This window comes from Scomber scombrus, chromosome 10 (genome assembly GCF_963691925.1).
Source record: "Scomber scombrus chromosome 10, fScoSco1.1, whole genome shotgun sequence".
In the NCBI taxonomy this organism is placed as follows: Eukaryota; Metazoa; Chordata; class Actinopteri; order Scombriformes; family Scombridae; genus Scomber; species Scomber scombrus.
The window spans coordinates 9,426,314-9,441,112 of record NC_084979.1 but is presented as its reverse complement, the minus strand read 5'-3'; the positions used below and the strand labels follow the sequence as shown (position 1 = coordinate 9,441,112).

The following is a 14,799-nucleotide window of genomic DNA, read 5'->3' as shown; positions in this document are numbered from 1 at the left end:
ACATCTGTCTTTGTAGCTTCTAGATGCAAATAATACAGTTTTTACAGTTGGTGTGTTTATTCACCTAAAAAAGCAGATTACTGATGTCCAAATGTTCCAGGAACTCCTGTACTATCTGTTATTTCCCGCCAGACCTGTCTCCCTCTCTCCTGATATCCACTCATAAAACAAAAATTTGTATCAAATAAGCATTTGTTTGTATCCACTTGCAATTTATGTTACTTTACACAACGAACTTGATAGTTTATAGTTGAAAGACAGTCACAAAATGTTTGGAGAGGGAGGGAGACGATGCAACAAAAATCACCAGCTGGATAGAATAAGGTAACATTACCCTCTGACAGTGGGACGCCTATAATCTTAACACTTTTAAAAATGAATTTGTAACATTATGTTTACTTTTTTCAGTGCCCCTTGTGGCCAAAAAAGCAATACAGCATAATTTGCCTTATCTCTGGATTAGTATATGATAGATCTTTTTTTGCATTTTAAAAAGGAGCTTGAAATGTCAGATTTCCTAAAATGAGACTGATTACAAAGGTCTCACTGCTTGCATACAGCTTACCTCAGCTTGTACTAGAGTCTGATTTAGAGGGTGAGTTAAGAGGTGTCTGAGGTGTTGTCATGGACTGCCCCAGCTTCCAAACAAGCCCCACGTTGTAGCTACACTGAGCTCTTCCTACTGCCTGCTTGTAACCTATAATTACAGCTGAGGTATTAGTGCAGGTTCAGTACAGGAGAAGGGGTGTTTGTTATTTGTGTACTGTATTGGACTTTTACATGTTTTGATGGTCAAGACCATAAAGTGTTACTGGGATGGTGGATTGAGTGGTGAGTAAGTAAGTGAAGCAGATGTGTAACTCTGCATGAACATGTGCTCTGCATGGGTGCTGAGTGGAATCTTTTAAAAAGATCAATTTAGGTCCCAATAATGAGTCTCAGCTCTCTAAAACCATCGACCGGCCTTTCTGGATCTGTTAAGAGCTCCATTAGAGCAATGACTGAACGTTTCGTTGTATGTCTGTGACAAATTTGGTGTTTTGTTTTTTTCTCAAAGGGTGTATTGTATTGCGCAGGTCGCATATTTCCGACATGCATTCCACTCACCTGATGAAGTTAAAATGCCAAACAGCTGAGAGAAGATTTTCCAAGAACCTTCTTTTGCCTTACTTTAATCGTACACTTGTATTTTCTGCTGTGACCTGTCTCTCTGTCAGATGTGTTGAATGACAAATCACCACATGTAGCATCACACGGATATGATTTGTCAGTGACAATACATGTATTACTTCATTTAAAGCTGCATGCAGTAAGTGTTTAAGACATTACAAAACTTTAACATGGTCAATTTTAAGGTCATTGTTTCTTCCATGTTTCCCATTTAGGAAATTGCAGTTTTGAAGGATGTACGCGCCCTACTGGTAATCCCTTTGGAACTGGTGAAGCCCTTCAAATCCAACTTCCCCTTTCGTCTGGCTCAGAGTAGGGCCGAGCTGCTAGAGAAGCTGCTCGCTGAACTTTGGAACTCTGGATTCAATCTGAGCAATGTCATGACGGTAAAGGACTTCAAACATGCTACATTATATATCAATCCATTCTTGTTGAGTTTCTTAATTGATTCAAATTATTTTAAGTCTCTTATTCGAAAGCTAACCTCGTTTGCCTCACAAATCAAATTTACCTCACTTACCTTGAACATTTCAGAGTCAAGAAGTCAAAAGTGGCTGGGTTTGCTGCTATGTTTTTATTTAAGATACTCATTGCATTGCTTTGCAGAAAACCAGCAACCACGTCAGCTCTCGCCTTCCATACTGTGAAACGTTTCGGGTCACACTGTCTAAATGTGGTTTCTGAGGCTTTTCCACCATTTCAGAAATATTATAGAGGACACACTAAACATTTTAGGTGATTCTCTAACTTTAAACCTTAATATTAGCAACAGCAGCCCAAAAAGTGCCACTGGAGATATTTGGCCATCATAGATTTATTCTAAAGCTGTTAATAACTACTGTTGTTTGTTGGCAAAGTGTCAACTCCATCTCCCAACTCATGCTCTTTTTAATCTGGACATAGCAATTACAACATTCGCCCTACTGCATGATAGCACGTGTACTGTATTGAGATATATACAGTATAGTGCCTGTATTGTTCCTCTGTAAAAGTAAGCATCCATCAACTGGATTTTCCGTTGCATTTGGCTTAGTAATTATGGTGTGACTAACTGAAAGGGGAACAGTCCCTCCCTGGTTTGCTGTGGCCATTCAGTTCATCCAAACAGGCAGTCACTAAGCTCCAGTCAGCTGAGTCAATGTTGTCACCACTGGCATCCACTTTTCATCCCCTGCACTCCTCTGGCTTCCAACAGTGACCTAATATCTACGTCCAAACTATCCAACTGTTGACCAGGCTGGACAGGCCAAAGAGTCCTGCTGCCCTCCCTTCTCTACTTTACAACCAGCCCCCTTTTCTCATCCCCTCTTCCCATGCATGGCTTTTATCAGTGAGGGCAAATTGTTAGGTTAACACTGGTGTATGTGCGCGTTTTTAGCGTTATTACATGATCAGATCTGTTTCAAATCGTGGGTCAGTAACAGCACAGGGACAGCTTCATCATTGCAACATGTGTACTTTAATATCTGTTAAAACAATAGGACCCCAGAACACCGACAACAAACTTGATACATCACCTCACTGCACAGCATATCTCTTTGTCCAGTTTTAACTATCCTTAAACACTAGATACAATCTGCACAGTGTAATAAAGATCCTAAATTATGTTAAAATATAAAGAATATATTTATCAAATCATGAACCAATAATCAAATTATAAACAACATCCAACCAATACCAAAGTAACATAATCTTCAAAACAATTTGTCACACAAAAGTAAATCTCATCTTACATTAGGTTTGTCCTCTCAGTTTCTCCACCTTCTGAATCCAGAGCCACACTGGTGGCACTGGGTGGCCTGTGTTTGCATGTTTGTGCATGCTTGCTCAGCGCCTGTCCCCTTTGTGTTGGCTGCCTTCCAAGTTTGCTTGGAAAACAGTTTCAGTCTGAATTGAGATGTGACAGGGGGGCTTCCCTTCTCTCCTGTCACATTTAACAGTTTGACGTGAAAAACATGCAACAGATATATCAGGTTAAATGCAGGATTCTTTGTTTTAATCTGTTGAGATACCTGGTCAGCCCGAACTTTAATGTGTAGAAACTGTGTCAATCAGGTAAAGTTAGGCTTTCATTTATTGTTAACTTTGCATATAACCTTTATCAGCCACCAGAGCAGTAATTGAGGTCATCAGGGAACCCCAAGGTTCTAAAATTGTTTTGCATCCTTGAGTTTAGTTGCTGTGGATGTCTGAATCCAGGCTGATAGAGATGGTTAGACTTTGTCTGATACTATTACATGGCAACAAGCAATATGTATCTAAATTATAAAGTACAGAGGAATAAGGATGGCAACTTATTTCCTTCATATAGTTTTCCTCTTCCTAAAGGTACATAAAATGACTCGCAGCCCCAGTGCAAAATCCAACAGTTTCAACTGTATGTGTGTGTATGCATAGAGAGAGCAAAAGATTCTTCTCAAGTAGCACATAGAGATGGATACACTAGATATGTAACCATAGCATGTGTCAGTGAAGGTGGGTTGATGAGATTTATAAAAAAAACATATCAGGTTAAAATTTTAACTCTAAATTTTACAATCAAATCTCCCCTCCAAATACGAAGAAAAACAGCATACATGTCTACCAATATACACATGTACCTGCATATACCCGTTATTGTTTCTAAACAGAAAGAACAGGGCATATCTTTTAAGTAACTGAATATGCTCAAGCTCAGTCTTTAAACTCACAGCTAAAACTTTCATTGGTATCTGTTTTCATCGCCTCTTTTAGCTCATGTGACAAGCCCTTTTGACAGCTCTACATTTTTCCTTTTTCCTCCACTGTTACCAGGGTGATCTGCTCTGAGACGGGAGCCACGGTGAAAAAAGAGGGTGATTGAATTTCCTGTAATTAAAATGAGAAGTGGTCAGCAGAGACAACAGAGAATAATGGTAGCCTGTCCCTGAGCCTGTTGCGCAAGGGATGAGTGGCCTTTGTGCATAGTTTACCTTTGGATGTTAATGTTCTCCGTTGGCGGGATTGCCATTGTGTTGCGACTCTCTTCTCAGAGATTACGTTGGATAATGGGTTCTTTTTACGTCATGATGTACACTTCTCTCAAAGGACTTTCTAAACAATGCTGCTCTTATGCACATGAAGCTGGACTGATATTGCAAATATTGCTTCATGAAACAATTTTGTAGGACTTAAGTCTATTTAAATGCAAAATAAGGACTGTATGGCACCTTCCAAACATTGGTAATGTAAACTGCTCAACACAAGGCCAAAATGCATTTAAATAACATTTAAAAATACAGTACAGGTTTAAAGTAAGAGACAAAAATACAGTTTTAGTGGTACAACACATCACCTCAAGTTAAGTATAGAAAGTAGAAAAGACAAAAAAATCAAAGGCAAAGGAATTCAGGTTGATTATTGTCTTTAGCTAATCAGCTAAGAGCTGTTCCCCCTAAAACGATCCTTTCTCTTCATAAAGATCTAAAGGGTGTAATCATGTAAAGATTAAATAATTGATCCTCCTCGATTTTGTTTGAAAACCAGTTGAATAATAGAGGTCCAAAAATTGAACCCTGGGGGACTCCGCATGTCATGCTGATCCACTCAGTTTTATGATCACCAGTGGCAACAACATTTCCCTTGACCTTCGAGATATGTATCACTGTTGAAACTGCCAACTGCTGTATGTTTTAACAGTAACATCCCCACTCGGTCAATCAACACTCCGTTACTGCCCGGTATTCACATGTTAATTAAAAGCATTTTGTCTTCTGACAGTTCTGTACGGCGGCGCTGGAGCACAGTGCGTCTGCAGTTCGAGAGCTGGCAGTGCGCATCATCTTATCCATGTACCAGCAGCACAGAAGTAGTGTCCTCAGCTACCTTCCACCAAACAATGCTGCCACACGAAAGAACTTTCTCTACAAAACCCTCTTTGATGGATTTGCCAAGATCGATGGAAAGCTGGTGGACACTCAGGCAAGAAGTGTTTTTTTTTTTTCTTCACTGCAAATTAATCTCTCATTACTTGACTTCTATATACAATAAAATAGATATGTAACATTCCTAATGTTTAAATGGCATTTATATGTATGGTTAAATTATTTTGTGTCAAACTGCTGGCCAAAGGGTGTGTTCATATTGTTCTTTTTTTCAAACAGATTTTAGTCAGCAAGGAGCTGGCATAACTGGCATAGTGTAATACTTTTTTACCGTAAAGTTGGTGAGTCACCCAGTGACCAAACTTAATTTCTCACTGGCGTTATTAGAGACCTACCCTTCCCATTACGTAATGGCTATGCTGTTGAGTAGCACTCAGCTTCTAAAATGTCTGGTCTCACTTGTGTGAGCTCTTGCCAGCACAATCACACCACATCACTGCAGCTCTAAGTCTGCAGAGCTGTTAACTGGCATGATGACCAAGAATGAAGAAGAATTGGGGAAAGAGAGAAGAAAGGAAGCAAACAGAGAGGAAATGATAGACAAATTGACTTTGACTTTGAAGCTAATAGTTTGTCACTTTTCACCCAGACTTTGAAGAAGGGCGGTGGTCAACAGGATGGGCAAAAGGAGAAGGAGGATATCCACGCACTTCAGGAGCAGCTGGCTGCCTTGAAAGAGATCACAGTAGGTGGAGCTGTCATCAGACTGCAATTACATCACCTCTCGTAATGGCTACTAATTTGTATTTATGACTCCACACAGACTTGGTAAAATTTTTACTCTGTAGGTGGTCAGAAACTTACTTATTCACATACAGATTAACATCACTGGTAAGATTCATCCACAACTGACAGATAACTTTGTGTAGAGGTTTGCTTGTGTGATAGCATAGTCTTTTTAGAACTGTGCTCTCTTACATTCATTCATGTTTGTCTGTCTGCTTGAAAAGGAAAGAGGAAATGACAGCACCAAAGGACAAATGGCCAAGAAAGAAGCCCCCAAAGTTGAGTCCCAAAAGACTGGTAAAGCAAATATGTGCACAAACAGACAGAAACATCTCAGTACCTACTCATATTTATTGATTTATGACACAAAAAACAATATGGTAAAAAGTTTTGTCTGTTTTAGTCTTTTGAGTCATGCACTAATGCATTCAAATGTGACCTGTTCATATGAACAGACCACTATTGAAGGTCCATTTAACAACTTTCCAAGTGAACATTTTAAGGTATTTTTAAGGTTACGACTTGTGACATTAATGGGAGAACCCATAAAAGTCTGTTTCTATTGGCCCTTCCTCGTTTGTTTGTTTCTTCAGAATGGCATTGAAATGCAAAACAAAGCTAATCACACACAGACCATTTTCAAGGAGCAGAAAGAGTCTCAAGGCGATAACTTTTGTTGTCAGTTTCCCAGCAACAAGGGTTTTGACCACTTGAAACCCAAATATGGTACTTAGCATGTGTTAGCATATCAATAACACAAACAAAAGTTCCATTTGAAAGCAGTATATTAATATCTAACACATTATCTCAAGATCATATCTGACTCATAACAATGATTTATTCTGTAAAGCTATAAAATTAAAGTGTCCATCTAATAACCCACTTAACAGCAAACTTAGCACTTGCTCTTTACAAGTCTGACATTAGTCTACTCTGTCTTTACATCACTTTCAGTTCTGTAAAGTCTGTTTTTTGTTTTTTTTATGTTTTTTTATGAATCTCATTTGGCTGGTCAATATTGTGGCCTCCACTTAGTGAAGTCATGACAAGTAACAGACACTGTCCTCATTTCTAGCTGTCACAAAATTGCCCCAGGACAAGCTAGCACCCTCTGCAGATGTCCAACAATCTATCACTGATCTGGACAAGTAAGTAACTCCTAACCCAGTGGAGACCTACAGTAGCATACAGTTAGTATTCCAGTACTGAGGCTGATTCTTTTATAGTTTGTGATCTGATATGATCTACACACTCTGTTTCAGCTTGTGTATATTCTGCGGTAAAAAGGATGAGTCATTCACAGAGGACGGATTGGACCTTCACTACTGGAAAAACTGTCCTATGCTACGACGCTGTGATGAATGTAGACAGGTAGATTGTTATATTTTCAAAAAAGTTGGCACATTTTTAAACCTCTTGAAAGAAGGAAGGAAGGAATCTGTCCAGATGTTAAATCATCAAGTCAATAAAAAAGCTTGAAGACTTTGTGTACAGCTCTGCATTGTGTTCACAGGTAGTCGAGATAGCCAGCCTCACAGAGCACCTACTGGGTGAATGTGAAAGCCGTTCCAAGTTCAGCCAGTGCCCACGCTGCTCAGAGGCTGTGGCCACTGAAGAGCTGACTCGACATGTCCAGGGTCCCGCCTGCAACTGTGAGTTCTCACGCTCCCACTTGAAAATGTTTCATGGGGTTGAAAATCATTGGTTTTGTTTGAAAAGAGTGTTATTTTAATTTTTTTGCATTTTATTTTTATTGGAAAGTGACAGGGTATATTGATGCTGGAAAGATAATGGGAGACAGATGTGACTTACATGCAACAAAAGTCCCTAGCTAGAACCAATCCTGGGACATTGCAGTAACAGAAAATGGTTAGGACATCCAGGATTTGTAATGTTCTACAGCTGAGGTTAATCAAGCTTATGGTTCCCAAGTAGGACTGGATGACGTGACAGAAAATTTCCCGGGAGAATAGTGTCACTTTATATGTCAAAGATACATGAAGTTATAATGCAAATGCAATAGCCAAAATGAATGGATTCCTCTCTGTAACTTTGTTACTATGTAACTTTGTAACCTTACATATTAACTACAATATTTAAAGGCAGCATTGATGAATCCACAGAATATGCTGTCATCCTTGGTGTCATAATCTAAACTGAGCAGGGATATCTAGTTAAAATTTTAACCACTCAATTGATTGGAAAACATCAGGACCTTTCAGAAATGAAATTCAGTCTGTAAATGTACTACCGATTCAAGATAAGTGTTTTTCATAACGATGCTATCTCAGTTTGTTAACTTAGAATTTCACAACTGTATTTGCTGCAAATATTTCGTTCTGAGACATATGTTCTCAGCATGTCTATGACCAAACATCTTTTAGTTTCTTCATTTGAATGAAACCCCAACCTGTCTGTCTTGTTGCATCTATCACCCCAGTTTGTTGACTTGGTCTCAAGGAAGCACCCTGGCTAACTACTGTTGATTGTCGTCTGAGCCCAACTACCATTTCTGGCAACTGTACTTGATATTACCCAGTTTATCAATATAATACGCAGTTTATCTAATTAACATCTCACATTTTGTCAGATTAACTAGTTTTTTTTCCTATTCACCTGTACCTCAAAGCTCACCTTCTTTCTCTTGCAGAGTACACAGAAAAAAAAACCCCAACAACTTAATTTCCTCATATAGATTAACCATTATATTTGTCCTGATTTCCACATTGTTTGACAAAACCGCATGATAAGCATACTTCTACTATTTGTCTTCCTGGATTTTAACTTGAGTCTTTCAAGTCTGAAATTATTAACCTGACCTTAGTTTATCCAACATTGCATAACACCAATATGTCCTAAATGTTCTCACAATGGTTCTTAAAGGTCATTGTGTTTCATAGCGTTGGTTCAGTACGTTTTCTATAAACTACAGAGCCCAGCTGCTAGTATTTACTATCCTATAGCTTGTTCTGTGTTTGCTGTAACTCTACCTATTAGCCAAATGAAAAAGACCTGCTTCATCAGATAATGAAATGTGAATTTTGAGTTTGGACAGATTGTGTTTGCCTTTATGTTTTCACTTCTCAAAGCCGTATTGTTGTCCTTAACAGCTCTTCGTAATTGGTGTAATTTTATCATTTCACTCTTGGTTTGTTTTTTTCTCTCTCTGTAATTGCATAGCAGGTGGCTTAAAGGTGTTGTGTTTCTCTTGCAGCCCCCATCGCGGGTAAAGGCTCCAACCACTGTCCTTTGTGTCACAACAACTTCTTGCCTGGAGAGGAGGTGAGATTCTGTGTCCCTTACATTAATCAATCTATATTGAAAAATTTGCAGCAAAATTATACTGGGCCACTTGTACAAAGCTGCTTCATGAATAATAAAATGGGCATTTATTTAATTTTTTTATCATGAAAGGGGGGAAATGGAGCTGGTGGTAACTGTAAATGGTGGTAGACATTTTGGGCTTATTCTCCCTTTTGCCAAGAGTTAGATGAGAAGATGCTGTATGTGTGTGTGTGTGTTAAATATGATGCTGCAGCCAGTAGACCATTAGCTTAGCTTAGCATAAAGACTGAAAGCAGCTAGCCTGACTCTGTCCAAAGGTGACAAAATACACCTACCAGCACATCTAAAGCTCACTAATCAGTCATATTATATCTTGTTTTTTAATCTGTACAAAGTGTAAAACTACAAGTTGTGGTTTCAGGCCGGGTTTTGTGCCAGACCATTTCAGGGCGAGGCGCAGTGACTTCATTGTGTCTGTAGACCAGCAAATAACCGCCCTTAAAACCACAACTTGTTTTCACTTTGTTTTTGTACAGATTGAACAAATTAGTTATAATGTGCAAATTAGTGATATTTAAAAGGTATGTGAATCTTCTTTTTAACAATTACAGAGCCAGGCTATCTGTTCCCAGTCTTTATGGTGAGCCAAGCAGCTTCACATTTAACACATACGGTACATAGGTTTGCGCAAAATACGGGCCTGAACTTTTACACTGTGTGCTTTTCTCTTTCCCCTTTATATGAACACACAAAGTTAAAGGCATCTAATATACGGGTTGAGGGAGCAAACAGGTGTTGAGGTAAAACACCGCTATTGTTGGCCTTTAAAGACTTCAAAGGAGGAGAATCCTTTGTTCCTAATTGGCTGTTTCATTTGTCTCTAGATGAAGAAAATGCCACCACATTCTTCACATTCTTGTTAGTTTAAGGAGAATTGAAGACAGACATGTGTATGGATAAGACTTATAATACTTATTTAATAGCACTGATTTCCCTAAAACCTAATTGTAGATCTTTTGGTAGTAATTATTAACACTGAGCAAAAGTTTATCATTCTGAAATCAGTCATACTGTCCTTTAATTCCAGTAGTCCATTGTGCATTATACAGGCAGTGTTTCATCTGTAACAGGAAGTGGTTGCAGTCAAAGTTGTACTTGATATTTCCACTGTATTAATCAATAGGGGAATATCATCAAAATGGATGTCCTCAAAATATGGGCATACACTCAATATAACCTAAATATTGAATGTTATATAATATAACCACAGGGAGAATAGTTCATCCTTATCTTGCTTAAGTAAACTGCTCATATTTCAGAGCCTTTTTGAGCTGCTAATCTAAAACTAATCCTCAGTATCTGTCCACTTTCTGTGTGAGCTGCCTTTCGTTTCTCATCTCTTGTTCTGGTTTCGGTCATCACGGAGTCTGAATAATGCAGTTTGTCTTTCAAACAGCCGGCCGCCCTGCTACAGTCAGTCTGGCCTGCACCCGCCCTGTTTCTGTCTGTCCTAGTTACCAGCAGTAGCAGCTGGGAAAAAAAACTGTTGGACAAAACAAGAATCCAAATGATGCGTCTAAACCTCAGACTTCAGTTTGATATGTTGTGGTGCTTTGTAGGAGATTATATCATTAGTCACTGATGAAAGATAGACATATTGATACATTTATGGTACTTCTGTGCTTACCATGAGGATTACGGCTAAGCAAGTTACCCACTTTCAATTGTGAAAGCTATTGATGAAAAATGAGACTCTTACAGGAAGCTATAACTAGATTGAAAGCCTGATTTGATATTAGAAAAATAATAAAACATGAATAAATAAAATATATAAAAAGTCTGAAGAAGAAGAAGACCCATAAAAAGAAGCAGTCTACATTTAGTAAAGCTTTGAACATCACTGTCTTTATGGAGAGACCAGACCTTTTTTTGAGAAGCACCTGCTATGATCTCACTTACTGAGGTGTGTCTTATGTACATTATGCTTAGAAGTCTAAATCGATTGAGAACATTTCCCCACATTAGTGTTGAATCTGCCTCTTTGAGAGAAGACATTTCGACTTCTAGCAGTAAACGCTCAGGTGTAACTAATATTAATGATGACTATGCTCTGGCACATGTAGCTAGAATACAGCCTTAAATAATGATATAATTACACCTGTGTTCATTTCATCATTTGTGACTGTGCTTATAAAAAATGCATATGTCCCTTTTATCTGCTATGTTGTTGGTTTAAAAACAGTTTTAGGCAAAAATAAGATGAATTGTTAATGATTAAACATTGAAATTCTTCAACATTGTGTTGTTTTGAGTACTATCAGCCGTTATCACTCACTTTCCAAGAAGGACAAGATATGACACATTAAGATATAATGTCCAAAAGTACAGTGACACTATATGATCTCATTCAAAATCTGATTTACAACATGCAGTCTCTCACTTCACACACCCATACAAAAAATTAAAAAAACCTCCAGAAAGTCACACTCTTCACTGCCAGAGCCCTGAGTGCAGAGCCAATGAAAGACTGTAGTGTTAGTGGGAGGGAGGGCAGCCATTCGGGCCTTGACTGGGCCTACAGTCACTGGTGGTTGTCCTGATTGAGAAAGTACCCAGGAGAGGAACCGACTCACTGAGCTACTTTGTCCCTGTTTCAGGCCTGGAAGGCTCACCTCATGGGCAGGGAGGGCTGTAAACAAAACTCACGCAGGATTGCGGTGTCCCAGAGAACCCAGCCAGCACAAGGTAAAGCATTCATACACCCTCTGCTTACACCTACCTCCCTAACGTTCAGTGTGAGAGCCACAGAAAGTGCCCGTGCTTGTTGGTAAATTTTCATGTTGCAGCTCTTCCTACCTCAGAGCACAGAATGAAGCACGTAAAAGTCTAGTGTGGCGACAGTTTGTGCATATTCATTTTTAGTTATATTTCACAGTCGGGTAATGTGGTTTTAACTGTAACTGTAGCTTTATTTACAGAAAAGCAGTAGTTGCCTGTATTCATTTCTGACAGAGCAGAACAATTCTAGCCCACCATCACCCCCCTCACCACGACCTCAGGGCGCCCCCAGGGAAATTGTTTAGCCACCCAGATCTTATGTCCTGATCAATAATAGATGATGGTATAAACAGTAAATATGTGCTGTTGGTTGTGTGAAATAACACCTCCCCCCTTTCCCCCCTCACGTTTCATTTTGTATGTTGTTGTGAGGCTTGTCTCATTTAAGGCGATGTGGCTCACCTGTGCTAAAAAAATTCTGTGGGAAAACTTGCTTCCTCTTTTTTTTTGCAGCTGCTAAATCTTCTATATTTAGAGTTGAGTTAAAATTTTAATTACAGGACTTGCATCACTGATATTTTTTTCTAATTCCATCAGTAGGCTTAGAGGAGACAGGTGGCTTCATCTATATGGAAAATAAGACTTCTGATGTAAGCTAACAGTATTAATTAAAAAGAGAGCATCTCTCATAGTATGTAACCACATCCCCTCCAGATGCTGACGGCACGACACCTCCCTGTTTATACTCAAATCAGAAGTAATGCAGGCTGCTTTGTTCATTGTAAATAACACACAAACGTTGGAGTTCCTCTTGTTTTCTAAAGTTAGCACAATTGTTTTTATTTTATTTTATTTTATTTTATTGTGTGTGTGTGTGCGTGTGTGTGTGTGTGTGTGTGTGTGTGTGTGTGTGTGTGTGTGTGTGTGTGTGTGTGTGTGTGTGTGTGTCTGTGTGTGTGTGTGTCCAGGCAGAGCTGTCGGTGGAGCCAAGCTGAAGCACGCCTGGTCGGTCGGGGCCAGAGCCAGGCCTATGGGAAGAGGCAGCCGGATCCCGGCCCTGGCACCCCTGGCCAAAAGAAATACACCAGGGAAATGTTGAAAGCTGGTTTGAAGCACACTGGGAACCCCACCCACACCCAGAGTAACCCCCACCCTACTCCACATATTTCCTGCTACCATGTTCCTGCATAGAGGCACTTTTAGCAAAGACCGATAGGTTTTTAGAGATATGAAATAGGATTTTAAAGGTCAGTACAGATTTTGTATTGAAGCCTTCTATGTGTTAGCCTCTTTTTTTAAGATTGTAAAGGAAAAAAAGGATCGTATGTAAAAAAAAAAAAAATTCAAAAATATGTGACAATTGTCACATTCGAATTTCTGAGTGTTGAGCCTCTCTTATTAAACAGTTACCTCTCACACTCTTAGTGAGCATTTTTGCTGTTTAAATGGAGGTAATCCAATGATAAAGTGTTTTACTTCCATAACGTTAGGAGACTCACATGAGATAGACTTTTGTAGTCATATGGATTCTATATTTATCATATAGTTTTTTTTACTATATAGTGCACTGTATTTAACCTCCACCAGTTTATGAGTGTGTGAATTCTGAGTATGACGTTTACCCACTATATAGTGCCCTTAAAGAGTCCTACAACAAAAAGTATTGTTTGTGACATGTACACTACCCCACAATCCCACAATGTAATGCTTCACGTTTTATAGATGTGCAAAATATTATTGTGCAACTCTACAACTCTCAGTGATGACGCAAAATGACTTAATTCACAAGTGTACCCATTTTTAAGTGTCCCAACTCTCAATTTCAACTGCTCACCTAAGAGGAAACAACTGAGTGCCTGTTATAAAGTGAGACGTAAAAGAGGGGGAACATTTTGGACACAACATCTGTCTGTCTGGTTAATACCCAGAGCTTCCAGTTTGTAACACAGGCTTTCTATGTGTGTCCAAGCCCACGCAAGATAACCAAGATGACATCATCAGGTGCCAGTTATCTCAGACTTGATGAAACTCTTTCAGAACCGCAGAGGACAATAAACGGCTGTTTTCACAAGCTGAGTGGCCCCTTTAAAACTGAACAAGGTGTCTAATACAGCTAAAAATAACAACATTTATTGGCAAAATGCTTGAAATCTGCTTTTTTTCAATTAAAACTTTAAAACTTTATGTATGCTTGTAAAAACACAATTTAAACCACAAACTCTTCTGTAAAACCCAGGATATAGATTAGGGAATTAGGTTGAGAGCTTCCGATAGACAACCAGTTTAGCATCAATCAGTTCTTCAATAAATATCATCTTATCAGAGGTGAGTGATATGTATGATCACTGCTTGTAGAAGCAGTAATGATAGGAGAGAGGGAATGAGGTTAAGGATTAGTTAGAAGCAGAAGACTTTTCTCCCATAGCAACACTGCAACTGATAGTGCTTTAGTCCCAAAGCCATTGACGACGTGAATGTAGCTTCACTGTCAGCTTCACCGCTGTTTACACGCTTCTTTTCATTTCTTGTCTTAAATTATATATTGTAGAGGGAATAAAGGAGCACTTTGCCAAAGGTAAGATGCTTCACTGCTGAATTATCGGTCCATACTGTACAGTACAGTCTGGACTTAATTTATTTCTGTGTCACATGCCTACTGACAATCTTAAATAGATAGCACAGTTTTATACGCTCGACTAGTCTAGCAAGAGATAAGACATTTATTAAAATATTTAAAAAAGAGCACAGTAGAGGTGAATGTATACAGTAGAACTTCCTCTTTTATTGAATAAGACACTGACTGACTGACTCCAGCAAACTGTTTCAAGCACTTCAGTGGCTTTGAACTGAAAAACCTGGTGTGAAAATAATTCACATGGTGTATTTTTTATAACTGTGTTACTACTTATGTTGTACTACGCAGTGTTATTATGATGAT

The 14,799-nt window shown here is 38.9% G+C and overlaps 2 protein-coding genes across 2 annotated transcripts in view; both read left to right on the top strand.

Moving 5' to 3' along the window:
* The window catches only part of cep104 (centrosomal protein 104), a 30,622-nt gene extending 17,590 nt beyond the window's left edge, over window positions 1–13,032 (top strand). The window contains exons 13-22 of the mRNA XM_062427438.1: window positions 1,386–1,556; window positions 4,909–5,109; window positions 5,662–5,757; window positions 6,023–6,095; window positions 6,874–6,946; window positions 7,061–7,169; window positions 7,312–7,450; window positions 9,013–9,080; window positions 11,741–11,828; window positions 12,830–13,032. Coding sequence (XP_062283422.1) covers window positions 1,386–1,556; window positions 4,909–5,109; window positions 5,662–5,757; window positions 6,023–6,095; window positions 6,874–6,946; window positions 7,061–7,169; window positions 7,312–7,450; window positions 9,013–9,080; window positions 11,741–11,828; window positions 12,830–12,960 — 1,149 coding nt within the window. The 3' untranslated portion in view covers window positions 12,961–13,032. The remainder of the gene's footprint in view (window positions 1–1,385; window positions 1,557–4,908; window positions 5,110–5,661; window positions 5,758–6,022; window positions 6,096–6,873; window positions 6,947–7,060; window positions 7,170–7,311; window positions 7,451–9,012; window positions 9,081–11,740; window positions 11,829–12,829) is intronic.
* The window catches only part of LOC133987421 (L-rhamnose-binding lectin SML-like), a 277,548-nt gene that overhangs the window by 27,464 nt on the left and 235,285 nt on the right, over window positions 1–14,799 (top strand). The window lies entirely within an intron of this gene.